Source organism: Dissoconium aciculare (genome assembly GCF_010015565.1).
Source record: "Dissoconium aciculare CBS 342.82 unplaced genomic scaffold K489scaffold_5, whole genome shotgun sequence".
In the NCBI taxonomy this organism is placed as follows: Eukaryota; Fungi; Ascomycota; class Dothideomycetes; order Mycosphaerellales; family Dissoconiaceae; genus Dissoconium; species Dissoconium aciculare.
In genome coordinates, this window is record NW_022984955.1 from 1,592,519 (window position 1) to 1,604,852 (window position 12,334).

The 12,334-nt window shown below is 53.6% G+C and overlaps 4 protein-coding genes across 4 annotated transcripts; all 4 read left to right on the plus strand.

Moving 5' to 3' along the window:
- Positions 1-269: 269 nt before the first annotated feature.
- K489DRAFT_318327 (uncharacterized protein) lies at positions 270-3,503 on the plus strand (the record flags this gene model as incomplete). The annotated part of the gene is made up of 1 exon (XM_033601307.1): positions 270-3,503. The coding sequence occupies one exon, from the start codon at positions 270-272 to the stop codon at positions 3,501-3,503; it is 3,234 nt and encodes a 1,077-aa protein (XP_033460872.1).
- Positions 3,504-4,342: 839 nt separating this feature from the next.
- K489DRAFT_318078 (uncharacterized protein) lies at positions 4,343-4,759 on the plus strand (the record flags this gene model as incomplete). Its single annotated transcript, XM_033601287.1, has 2 exons — positions 4,343-4,519; positions 4,610-4,759. 2 exons carry the CDS (start codon positions 4,343-4,345, stop codon positions 4,757-4,759), a joined length of 327 nt encoding a protein of 108 aa, XP_033460873.1.
- An 871-nt stretch (positions 4,760-5,630) lies between these two features.
- On the plus strand, positions 5,631-7,317 carry K489DRAFT_409638 (uncharacterized protein; the record flags this gene model as incomplete). The annotated part of the gene is made up of 2 exons (XM_033607614.1): positions 5,631-5,675; positions 5,728-7,317. The coding sequence occupies 2 exons, from the start codon at positions 5,631-5,633 to the stop codon at positions 7,315-7,317; spliced, it is 1,635 nt and encodes a 544-aa protein (XP_033460874.1).
- Positions 7,318-10,202: 2,885 nt separating this feature from the next.
- On the plus strand, positions 10,203-11,842 carry K489DRAFT_317858 (major facilitator superfamily transporter; the record flags this gene model as incomplete). The annotated part of the gene is made up of 3 exons (XM_033601268.1): positions 10,203-10,326; positions 10,412-10,707; positions 10,778-11,842. 3 exons carry the CDS (start codon positions 10,203-10,205, stop codon positions 11,840-11,842), a joined length of 1,485 nt encoding a protein of 494 aa, XP_033460875.1.
- Positions 11,843-12,334: the final 492 nt, after the last annotated feature.

The window sequence follows — 12,334 nt, forward strand, 5'->3', positions numbered from 1 at the left end:
GATTCACCGTGGTGAGATTCGGTCGTTGGCCAATCTACAGGAAGAGCCGGCTGTTTCGGACACGACCAAATGGTGGGGTGCCCGTGTGCGGCGTCTGCAATTCGGTGCTGTGGTCATCAATGGCGCTGAAAGTCGCCGAGACCGGCCGAAATTTTCCCTTGCAGTCTCAAGCCTGTCTCGCCCGCGTCTTTCTGTGAGTTCCTTGCGGATTGGCGAGAACACAGCCTTCTTCGCCTGTCACTCACATACGACTGAAGAGGCCCGCAAACATGCATCTTCAATCAGGCGAAAGTAATGGACCTGCGGCTTCCACCAGCCGGCAGAATGATTCCAGCAAGAAGTCGTTGCCATTCGGGCAAGATGTCGCCTTCTCTTCGATCTCTGGACCGACTTATCTCACTGCGCAGACACTCGTTCAGCAGGTCGCGTACACTCTCTCAGACAAGCTGTTCACCTATTCGCCAGAGTCATTTGATCTAGATGTTGCCGCCCGGGCTTGGCAGCAGGGTCAGCAGAAGAATGCCTACAACCAAGTCACCGGCGTACAGTGTCTCGAGACCCGTGCCGGCGCCGGCAATATCACCCTGGGTTACATGTTCAGCAGCGATTTCGACCTCGAGAGACGCCACATGCCCCAAACAATCATCGCTAGTGCAGCCTCGCTCTATCATCTGCGTCCTGCGCTGGACCAATTGAGTCTACTCTACAATGTTGCCAACCCGACCACCCTTCAAGTGGCTGCGGTCGACTACTCCGCTCAGAGCAAGGCAGGTCTCGTCACGGATTACTGTGCAGCATTCACGCTGGCTGAAGAGCTCGGTCTGGGTCTGATCACAAGCAAGAGCACATACGAGACGCAGCACATGGCCCTGCTGTCGACTCTTTTGGCGTCCATCGTACCCACCATCCACACGTACGACGGCATTAGCGTCGGACGTGAGATCACGCGTGTCGTCGATGTTCTCAACGTCTCCAGCCTCAAGCGGGTCTACGACAGCGTTCTGGACGTCGTCAAACCCGATGTCGCTTCAAAGCGTTTGACAAACGAGGGCAAAGTTGCCAAATTATTGCTTGCCTTCAACGCTGAGCTGGGTACTGAGTACAAGTGCTTCGAATACCACGGCCACAGCGCAGCGACGAGTGTCTTGGTCGTCTTTGGAACTGTGGAGGCGAGCTTGTCTGGACAGATTGCTGATGCCCTCGCGAAACAGGATGCGAAGGTCGGTGTGATCAGTGTACGGGTGTACCGACCCTTTGTAGAGGAAGAGTTCCTGTCGGCACTTCCTGCAACTGTGCAGAAGATCACTGTGCTCGGCCAGGTGCAAGACCAGGCCCTTGCAACTGACTCCAGCGTGAACAGCAGCCTCTTCTCGGACGTGCTTGCGGCTGTCAACTTTTCAAGCATGACCTCGGGCAAGACTCCCAGCGTTTTCGAGATCAAATATTCTCGCGAAATTGTCTGGACGGTCGCCAAGCTCCAAGCCATCTTGCAGCGTTCCGTCGCTGGCTCGGAGACCCCCTCGGAGCAGAGCATCGTTTCATTATCGAACCAAGATCTCAAGCAGTATGTCTTCTGGGATGTTGATGGCAGCCAGAGTGTGAGCGCTCCTGCCATGATCGGTCAGCTCTTTTCCGGCAACAGCGCGCTCAATGTCGCCATCCGTTCCTCGCACGACAATCTTGTGCAAGGTGGAGCTTTGCGAACGGAGTTGCGAACCTCTTCTCGCAGCATCGAAGCGGCTCACAGCATCGAGGCGGCTGATTTGGCTGTCATCGGGGAACTTGATCTGCTGAAGAGCTTCTCTGTTTTGGACAGTTTGGCGCAGAACGGCACCTTGCTTATCAAGATTCCAGGCTGGAAAGAGGAGGACGCTGAGAAGAAGCTTGGCCCTTCCGTCCGCAAGGCCATTGCTGCAAAGGGGGTCGCTCTGTGGATCTTGGACTGTTCCGCCAGCAAGAGCGTAGAGGAGGACTCCAGTTTGCAGTCCTTCCTGGTGCAGCTCGCTTTCTTGAAGCTTGCCCGGCCCGACCTTTACAAGACAGGCTTGGACCGTCTGAAGTCCGATGGCGACGTGCTCGAAGCACTTTCCAAGGAGCTCGATCAGGCATTGCTTAGGGTCGACGTGCCAGAGGGCTGGCGTACTCTAGAACTCGAGGCAAACGAGACTCTGCCACCGGCGGCTGACCTCAATTCCAACAGTTTCGCGCCTTTCGACCGGACCGAGGAGGAACCGCCGACTTTGCTTCGCGACTGGACCATCGCAGCTAAGGGTCTCGTATTCAAGGAGGCCTATGGAACGTCTACAGCGCTGCGGCCTGATTTGAGCGTGAAGACGGCTGTCGTTCACGTCAAGGAGCGTCGCCGATTGACTCCCAAGTCATACGACCGTAACATCTTCCACATCGAATTCGATCTCGGTGACAGTGGAGTTACATACGACATTGGTGAAGCACTGGGTATTCATGCTGAAAATGACAAGGGTGAGGTCGAGCAGTTCATCAAATGGTACGGATTGAACCCGGAGGAAATTGTCGAAGTTCCATCCCGTGACGATGACTCTGTCCTCGAAAACCGTACCGTCTACCAGGCTTTGCTTCAGAACGTGGACATCTTCGGCCGACCGCCCAAGCGATTCTACGAGGCGCTCAGTGAGTTTGCTTCGGAGGAAAAAGAAAGGGTCGAGCTTCTGATGCTCGGTACCGGTGGCAACCAGGAGGCTGTGCAGGAGCTCAAACGACGCGCCGAGGTCGACACTGTGACATTTGCTGATGTTCTATTGGAGTTCCCTTCTGCGCACCCCAGCTTCCACGACATCGTCCGTATTGTCAGCCCGATGAAGCGGCGAGAGTACTCTATCGCATCGTCGCAGAAGGTGACGCCTAACAGCGTCAGCTTGTTGATTGTCACGGTCAACTGGGTTGACCCTAGTGGTCGCGATCGCTTCGGTCAAGCGACAAGATACTTGAACGGCCTCACAGTCGGTTCGCCAGTCACAGTGTCTGTGAAGCCTTCCGTTATGAAGTTGCCGCCAAAGTCGACTCAGCCTATCATCATGGCTGGACTCGGTACTGGTCTCGCGCCGTTCCGCGCCTTTGTTCAGGAGCGCGCCTGGCAGAAGGAGCAGGGCATGCCCATCGGCGAGGTTTTCCTCTACATGGGCGCCCGTCACCAGCGCGAGGAGTACCTGTACGGCGAGGAGTGGGAAGCTTACCAAGACGCCGGTATCATCACCTTGCTCGGTCGGGCTTTCAGTCGAGACCAGCCGCAGAAGATCTACATCCAGGATCGCATGCGCCAGACCTTGGACGACATCCGACGCGCCTACCTGCAGAACGACGGTGCGTTCTATCTCTGCGGACCGACCTGGCCTGTGCCGGATGTTACCGCAGTGCTTGAGGAGGCGGTTGAAGTCGAAGGGCGGGCTACCGGCAAGAAATTGGAAGGCCCTAAGGAGATTGAGAGGCTCAAGGAGGAGTTGCGATACGTGCTCGAGGTGTATTAAACACGCACTGCGCATCTTTTTCAATCTCGAAATTACAATCTAGAACGATAGCAGTTGTCTCAGCATCCATCTGACAGAGCACATAACGGCTAGGATATATTGCAAACATGCAGAGCTATTGTGGATCTGAAATGAGTGCTGTTGATGACACCAGCGACCTCGTGCATCATGATGCTGCCTTTCAGATCCTGTGCATGACGGTCTAGAATTCTAATGTTGATCGGCTGAGACACAATTTGTTTCTTTCACGTATAATTCTAACCGCAAGCTTATGCTAGAGGATCCGTGATAATGAAGGCAACAATGGCTTGTCGAACCTTGCCAGCGGGCGTGGTCAGTCATCGGGAGCATGTCCGTTGGTGACCATCCGCGGCTGTGTGCACGACAATCAACCATGACGTCAGCCGGACGTGTTTCGGCGCTCTCTGTACCACGCAAACAGATCGTTGCTGTCAGATTGACCTCATCGTGCCACCTGCATGCAACGATACATGCGTTCTACAGCGGAAGATATTTGCCCTGTAAGGTGATGCTGCTGCTGTTGTAGTCTCTCGTACCAGCTGCTAAGGTCTTGTTCGAACTGTTCCAATAGCAGAACTTGAGCTTTATGATTACGCAAGCACACCATTTACTACTTCTGCATGCCTCCTCGTTAATATCACAGATTCCCATAATTATAACTTTTTCAGGCATCTGAGGAGCGACCAACATAACGCACTGTTCCACATATCATCGTCTTTCAAACTTCAACCATGTTCGCCTTACGGACAAAGACCACCGCATTCACGCCGGCAGCTCAGCGAGCCATTGTCGTGAGATCGTTCCAGTCGCAAGCACGCATGTATGCTCGTAAAGACACTCAAGACCGTGAGTCAATGAACGTCGACCCGAACGAGTACAGCAAGTCCGGCGGAGATGGCAAGACGGCCAGGGCAAGCGATGTTGCGTTCAGCAAGGAAGACACCAGACCCGAGCAGGCGTTGAAGAAGGCCGGCAAGGAGACCGAGGGCACCAATGTACGTCACTGGCCGATCGGCATGGGCCTGATCAATCGAGCGATTGCTGCTTTTGCAAGTCGGTATGCTGACCCGACTTCCGGTTCACAGTCCTCCAACCCTCTCGATGGAAGCCCAGCGAACCAGGCACTCAGTAACCCAATGCACGCCACGAAGGAGGGCTCACAGGCCCAGGACGGCAAGGGCGAAAGTGAACGTGCGCGTACCAGTGGAGGTGGTAGCCCAACGAAGAATGGATGATATGTGATCGAGCCTCCTTTCGAATATCATATCCGCAGTCGGCGGCATGCCATTGGCCTTTACCCGCTGATGGCGTTCGAATGGAATCCTTCCGCCCGCGTTGTGTTTTCAGTCTGTCTGTTGAAGAGCATCGAACGGCATGGTCGCGGCGCATTTTGGGAATTGAGCGCAAAACATCCTGAGACAGTCGTTATTGCAGATACTTAAAAGGCATATCGTGAATGCATTGTACGATGTGTTTTGGGCAGCTTGCTCATATTATTCAATTCGACCATGTAATAACAACAACAATCTGGAGATCGATCACACCGGCCAACCCTAATGAGGATCAGTCATGATTTGCTTCCAAGGCTTTCAGACTGATGAATGACTCCATGTGATCATTAATTGGTGGGCTCCAACCACAACTCCATTTCCTTCAGCCAGAGCATCATTTACGAGTCACGAATTTATGCGGCAACACAAGGGGAATGCAAGCGAGCATATCCCATACGTGCTCTTGATAGGTGATCCGTTGTGACCGATGAGCCTTTCACATCGCGAACCCTGAGCCTGTGAATCCATGTCTCTCTTTAGCCGCCCACTCTCTAGAATTCGTCGTCATATATCCATCTTTAAATTCTACAGATTTATTTCTGACCAACCCAGTAGTGATTCCAGTCTCCACCCATATCCCCTCCAAGGCCTCTTCGACTTACGTACCACCGTACTCAAGTGGGCTCAAGTGGAAAGATCGCAGTACATCTTCCGACACTACCTAGGTATGAATGCCTGAACATCCCTTCGGACGTAATTGGCAGATCGAGAACGAGCACTGCAGACATTTTTGAAGATACTCTCAAAGGATCATCGAGATATACAAGCTAGAATTATGGGCGATGTAAAACTAGATCAGAAAGTGTTAGACAGATTCGAGGTATTGACAGTGTTGAAATGCAACAGATTCGCCGAGAACTAAAACCAAACAGGCCGAGTTTTGTCCTCCTATCGATACATCTTTGCTACGATCCATTTTGTCGGACTTCGACAATGAGACCGTCGACCACGCGAGACCAACGCTGGACTTGCTCAAGCAGTCTGCCCTCGCCGAGGACTCGCTGGCATTCGACGCCTCTGGCACGGGAGGACAACCGATCGATCAGGACTACTCATCCCGGAGCGCAGACTCGCAAATCGAAGCAATTGCAGGGCTTTCGATAGGGACCGATAGCCAATCACTAGAGTCCGCGACTACTGCGAGCAGAGGCCAGACGACCTCTGAGAATGGCGGAGTCGCAGATCACGCAGGCTTCGAACACCTCGATGAGCTAGACGACGAGACAAAGCTACAGGTCCTGATGAGTCTCTTCGGGGAGCAACTTCCACAGCACATCGTTCGGCACACGTTACAGTCATGCAATGGGCGATTCAATGCGGCCATGGACGGACTCCTTAATCAGGTTTACTTTCACGAGGCTGAGAACAGCGATGATGGATCGAAATTGGCTCACAAGGGCATCGACGCTTTCTCCGAAGACAACGTTGGCCGGCGTCAACGGAAAGGCAAAGCAAAAGGCAGGAATCGCAAGGACCCTCTCAGAGCAACAAACCTCGCCGCGGACCCTGATCTCTCAAACGGTACCTCGAACTTGAATCGTTGGCAAAAGACGACCGAGGACATCGAGTTCATCGCCACTCGCAGCGGTCTGTCCAACACGACCATCTCGTCACTCTACCATAAGAATGGAGGCTCAATCTCGACGACCATCGTTGCTGTTCTGGAGTTACCCGCAGATAAGCCGAAGCTCGGCGCGGGAGACGACATAATCCAATATCATGTGCGTGAGCTACAAGACGAATTTCCAACAATTTCGTCACGGCAGGCGACGGCGCTGGTTCAATTGACGCACCCATCGACCGCTTCAGCGCATGAACTCGCAAAAGCCATGACTCGCAGTCCTGCGAAGTCTCCCGGCGGTGGCATACAGATCATAATTCCGAGATATGGTCCTCCTCCGGACGCGCTCGAGCTGGAGTCTCCTCGAGGCGTACGTAACGGACACGTCAAATCATCATCTCTTGACATGTCCGATGCAGTTGCACGTGCCAACGAATATACTGCGCGTAGCGGCATCGCATTCTCGCAGGCAAGCGGCGCGCATCGGTTGTCCAAATCCAACCACCTCATGGGCGGCGCGGCGGCGTATTATGCCGACGTGCGCCGGGAGTATAGCGCACTAGCATACAAAGCGCTGGCCGATGTCGCCGACGGGACCGCCGAAGCACAGTCTTGCGCGTCGCAGCTTGACTTGCACAACATTGACGTCGCCAACGCCGTTCGCATTGCAAGGACGAGGGTAGGTCAATGGTGGAGCAATCTGGGCGAGAGTCGGGTAAACGGCCGCATCGGCGCTGAGACCCGTCAAGCAGGGTTCAGCATCGTCGTCGGTCGCGGAATTCACAGTCAAGGTGGTAAGGCACGGATTGGACCCGCGGTGGCTAAGATGCTCAAGGACGAAGGATGGAAATTTGAGCGCCAAGAAGCAGTCATCTTGGTGAAAGGCCGGATTTCACGGTGAATTTGATTTTTAGTGACGGGAAGCGTGTTCGCGGTTGTCTTCACGCGCAAGTGGTGCCTGGTGTTCCAAGTCATCAAGCCGGTGAGAGGGGGTGATTGGAAGACGCAATCTCGTCGATGAGGATGGCGGTGGGCATTTGAGAGGGGGTCTCGCGGTCCGGAAGAAAGGCCAACTGCAGCAAGACGCGAGTATGGTCTGGTCCGCATCTGATCTTGCCGCAACCGGCGGTGACAGATGTGCAAGTGGTCCGAGAGTCGAATGTTGGTGATACCAAAATCTCCAATATTCGTGTTGACGGACTGACTCATGAGAGCAAAGCCCATACGCCAAGCTGGTTGAGCATCTTAAGCCCGATGGAGGTTGGAATATTGTAGCGAGCAGTGGCGCGGTGCTGGTGACCGTGATCCAGGAAGTCGAATGACTTGTCGAAACGCTATGCGACCTGGATCACCTGCGCGCACAGGTGTGTGTACTCTTGCGGCCGGTACGCATACGTAAAGAATCTTGGAATGCAGCCTGAGAACAATCGAATAATAAGCTAACAAGAAGGTGCTCTCGTTCGCGTGTGCAGGCTTCGGCTGCGCTTGTACTGGATCAAAATGATAGGGCGAGATCCGGGCGAGCCCTCATCTCATTGTCGCGCTTCGGTGCTATTTCGGCGAAAAGAGAGGCCGTGAGCTAACGAGAATAATGCCGAGATTATAAGCTACAGGACGAGAGTGCGAGAGTAGAGTCATCACGTACGTGCCAGGTACTGTACACTCCAGCGCGCTTCTCTTCTGGGCGGCTTGTCATTTATTAGCGTCGACAGAACAGTCGTGCACCCGTCGCTCACCATATTGATATGCCCTTTTATCGCTTGAGTACAATTTCCATTCCGACGAGAGGTATGCATCAATATCCGCAATTGGTTGCCACCATGAAGTTGCGCTTCCTCTGGTCGATCAATGCGAGCAGAAAACAGATTTGCACGAAGATTTGGCCCTCGAATGGGTGACTACTGTACTGCAATGTGTGTGCAATGAACGGTAGGGGACAAGAGACTTTGTGTAGTCACCACCGAGCGACAGATGTATGTGAGGCCGACGGAAGATGATTCCGAGGCTTTCGCAGTTTGTACAGTTCTGCGTCTCATCCTTCCGAGAGTGAACAATGGCCAGATCGCGCCTCGCGAGAAAAGAGAGCCAGTGGTCCAGTGAGCATCGTTGCCGGACTCGGGCCGATTGCAAAGAATCCTTCTCCACAGCCGGAGAGAGATCCTGGCTGGGCGTCGTTTGTGTGATCGGTTCTAACCTCGGAATGTACTACTGTACTTGATTACTGTACTTACTACATGCATAGGTAGTAGTCCCTAGTAGGGCTTGCGGACCATCGTCGACTGACGACATCGCGCCGCTTCCCCTCCACCACACACCAGAGATATACTTCCCTATTTACCTCCAATTCATGACCGCATCTGGCTACTGTGTTATGCAAGAGGTACCACATTCACTTGGGTACCGTGGTCATCGTGCGCCAATGTGCGGCGACTGCAGGCCTGCCAAACCCGCCATCGCTGCCTCTCTCTTCCGTGCTCCCCTGTGGCTAGTGTTCAAGGCGTGTCACGATGCAAAATTCGAATCGGCTACACAGCCCGTATTCTATTCCCAACATTGTCAGCTTCTGCTGGAAGTGGAGAGAGCGGCACAGGTCCAACAGCCACTTCAGGCCGACACGGTCTACGATGCCTCTCGAAGCAAGCCATCGTACGACTTCTAGGAGCTCGAGAGATTACAAAGTCGTTGAGGCAAGAATGCTTGTGCCGGCACCCGATCGGAGGAGGAGACCCTCAGCGTGAAGCAGCTCAGCTCCTGATGGACAAGTCCGGAGATGTACAGCATGCATTCGACCAAGGTACTTTGTGATGTCGAGCTCCAATAGGTCCTGCCACATGAGGCTCGAGGTAAACGCACCCAGCAATTGATTCTGGGCCTGTAGTGTTTCAAGCTTGGATTCTAGCACGAGCTCTGTGATGAGGATGATAATTATCATCACCGATTCGAGTAGATCGGCTTACTTCGCCATCCATTTGCTCAATTAGACTCTCTCACAATTCCCGATGGTATAGTAGACTCAGAGAAAGGTACATGACAATGCAGCACATGTCGACGATTCTTCATGAAATTGAATCAGTCCATGAGGTTAGCAAACTCTACCTATCAAGGTAGTCATCATCACTCGAGACGCTGTCGCCCCAGGTCTCCAGATTGTACCCTGTCCGCATGCGCGCGCCGACAGACGGCCATGACGGCCCACCAAAGATCGTGCCAAGCGGCGCCAACTCGTTCTAGCGGCAGTAAGGGCATTCGCAGGCTCACCCCGAATCTGGTGATTCTTCCTTTTCGCCGCCAATGCTGCTGTTGCTGCTAGCCCGTAATGATAGACGGTTGTAGTTCCCCAGCTGCTGTATTTACGGCAAGATTGTCTCAATCGGTGGCGCTCCTCCACTGGGGAAATCGCCCGGGGCGCGTTTTCCCCACCATCGGACGTCTGTCGTGCGGCCTGGAGAAGAAATTTGACTTTCGTCTAGAACATCGTCTCAACCTTCTAGCGCTCACACGGACCTGTGATGCACCACCATGTACAGTGTGTACCTCCAGTGCTCCTCGTCGCGGGGATGCATGAAGGCATGTTACTGTACATTCCACTGCTCTCGACTACTGACATGGAATATATAATGTCTCTGGATGCCTCTCCATGATACCAATATCCTCATCATCATCGTCTTCATCACCATCGGCCATCCTCTCATCTCTCGAGCCAGTCTTCGCGAGCACCTCCTTTCATCTCCCGCGCCATTCTCACACATCTCTCACTTCCACCCCGACAATCCTCGCGCTGTCAACATGGGTGGCGGCGGTCCTGCGTTGCCCGCTCCGACAGTGGTCGGCGGCTACCTTTCTGGTCGCAAGTTGATCTACCCATTGGCTCTCGTCATCAGCCTTTTCTTCCTCTGGGGTTTCAGTTATGGTGCGTCCGAGTACTGCCCGCATTCCCACCAGCTCACTCACTGCATCGTGAGAAGTTTGATCTCTTGCTAATGCCATTCTTCCAGGCTTGCTTGACGTGCTCAACAAGCACTTCCAGGACGCCCTCGGCGTCACCAGGCTCGAGTCGACCGGTCTTCAAGTCATGTACTTCGGCGGTGGTTACCTGCTCTTCTCTCCTATCGCCGCAGAAGTTTTGCAACGCAGGGGTTACAAGGTTACGATTCTGATGGGTCTCGCTCTTTACTCTCTCGGCGCGATCATGTTCTGGCCTACTGCCCACTTTGCCAACCCGAGCAACGAAAAGGCTGCTTTCGGCGGCTTCCTGGTCTGCACATTGGTCATCGCCTGTGGTCTCGCGACGGTAAGCCTGCAAACCATTTCTCCTTGATCGCCGCTCTCGCTTTTGACTGACATATCTTCTTTTCTCTCAGCTTGAAACTGCTGCCAACTCATATGCCGTCGTCATTGGCGCACCAGAGTCCGCCTCGGCACGACTTCAGTTCTGTCAGAGCTGGAACGGTGTTGCATCCTTCGTCGGCCCTCTTATCGCATCCAAGGCCTTCTTCTCGGACGAAAATGCAGGCAGCCTGACCAACGTTCAATACGTGTACCTGGCGGTGTCCTGCGCCGGCATCGCCGTCGCCGTGCTCTTCTTCTTCGCAAAGCTTCCCGAGGTTAGCACATCGGCCGTGCGCTCCGCTTCCATCGTCGCCGAGAACCACGAAGAGCTGGGTGTGGATCAATACGGCTTCGTCATCAACGACAAGCCCCTGCGCAAGGAGTACAACATGTGGGGTGGTCTCGTCGCACAATTCTGCTACGTCGGTTCCCAGGTCAGCTGCGGCGCCCTGTTCATCAACTATGCCACGGAGAACGCAAGCTATAGCAAGACCGAGGCCTCTCAGATGCTGTCATATGCCCTCATCACCTTCACCGTCGGCCGCTTCATCGCGACTGGCCTGGCTACAATCTTCGAGTCGAATTTCCTACTCGTCATCTACGCCACCTGTGCCATTGCCCTCACCGCATACGTGTCCGCCGGTACTGGTACTCCCGCGGTCGCCGTCCTGATTGTCGTCTTCTTCTTCATGGCTCCCATGTACCCAACCATCTTCACCCTTGGAACTGCCAACCTCGGCAAGAACACCCGTCGCGGTGCCGGTATCTTGGTCATGGGTGTTTCCGGCGGAGCTGTCTTTCCCCCGATTCAGGCCGCCATCGCCGATGCTGCCAACACCCGAATCTCCTTCGTTGTGCCGATGGTTGGCTTCATCTTCGTGCTTGTCTACGTCGTCATCCACTGGTACCGCCACGGCATGTTCATCTTCCGCAAGAAGGCTCCTCAAGTCATCGCAGCCGAGATCAGTGGTGGCGCAATCGGTGGTGTGGTTGAGACTCGTCACTATGATGAGAAGCGTCTGTCCATCACCAACGAGATGGTTCCCCATGCTCGTGTCAACTCTATCACTGGAGGCGCGACTGTGCTTCCCAAGTAAGAGATGGAATTCATGAATTCGAGTCAAAATTTATTGCACAGCGATGGCGTTGGGGCATTATTATTGTTTATTGAAATTGGGCAGATGGGAGTGAATCACTGGAGTGCATGATGAATGATGATGAAAATATCCTGTTTGTATTTCTGAAAGCCTATTACGATCAATCCGATGAGAATTACAACCCACTTCTATCTTTGTTCCCTTTGCACGTCTTGTATAGACATTCATCGGTCAAAAGTTGTTTATGCAAACAGAAATTGCTCGGCATCTAATGTGCTAGCTTTCACAGCATATTGTAAAAGAAGGTCGCCAGCATGACACGATGCTGACCACCATACTGGGAGGCACGATTATATCGTGTCGCAGACACAGTCCTGTAACAGTAGTTTGACATGCGCAAATCGACAAATTCAGGTTGTTGTTGGGTCAACCATTGCAGGACAACAGATGGGCACGGATCAGAGATTAGATTAGATCTTGATTCCCCGCAAA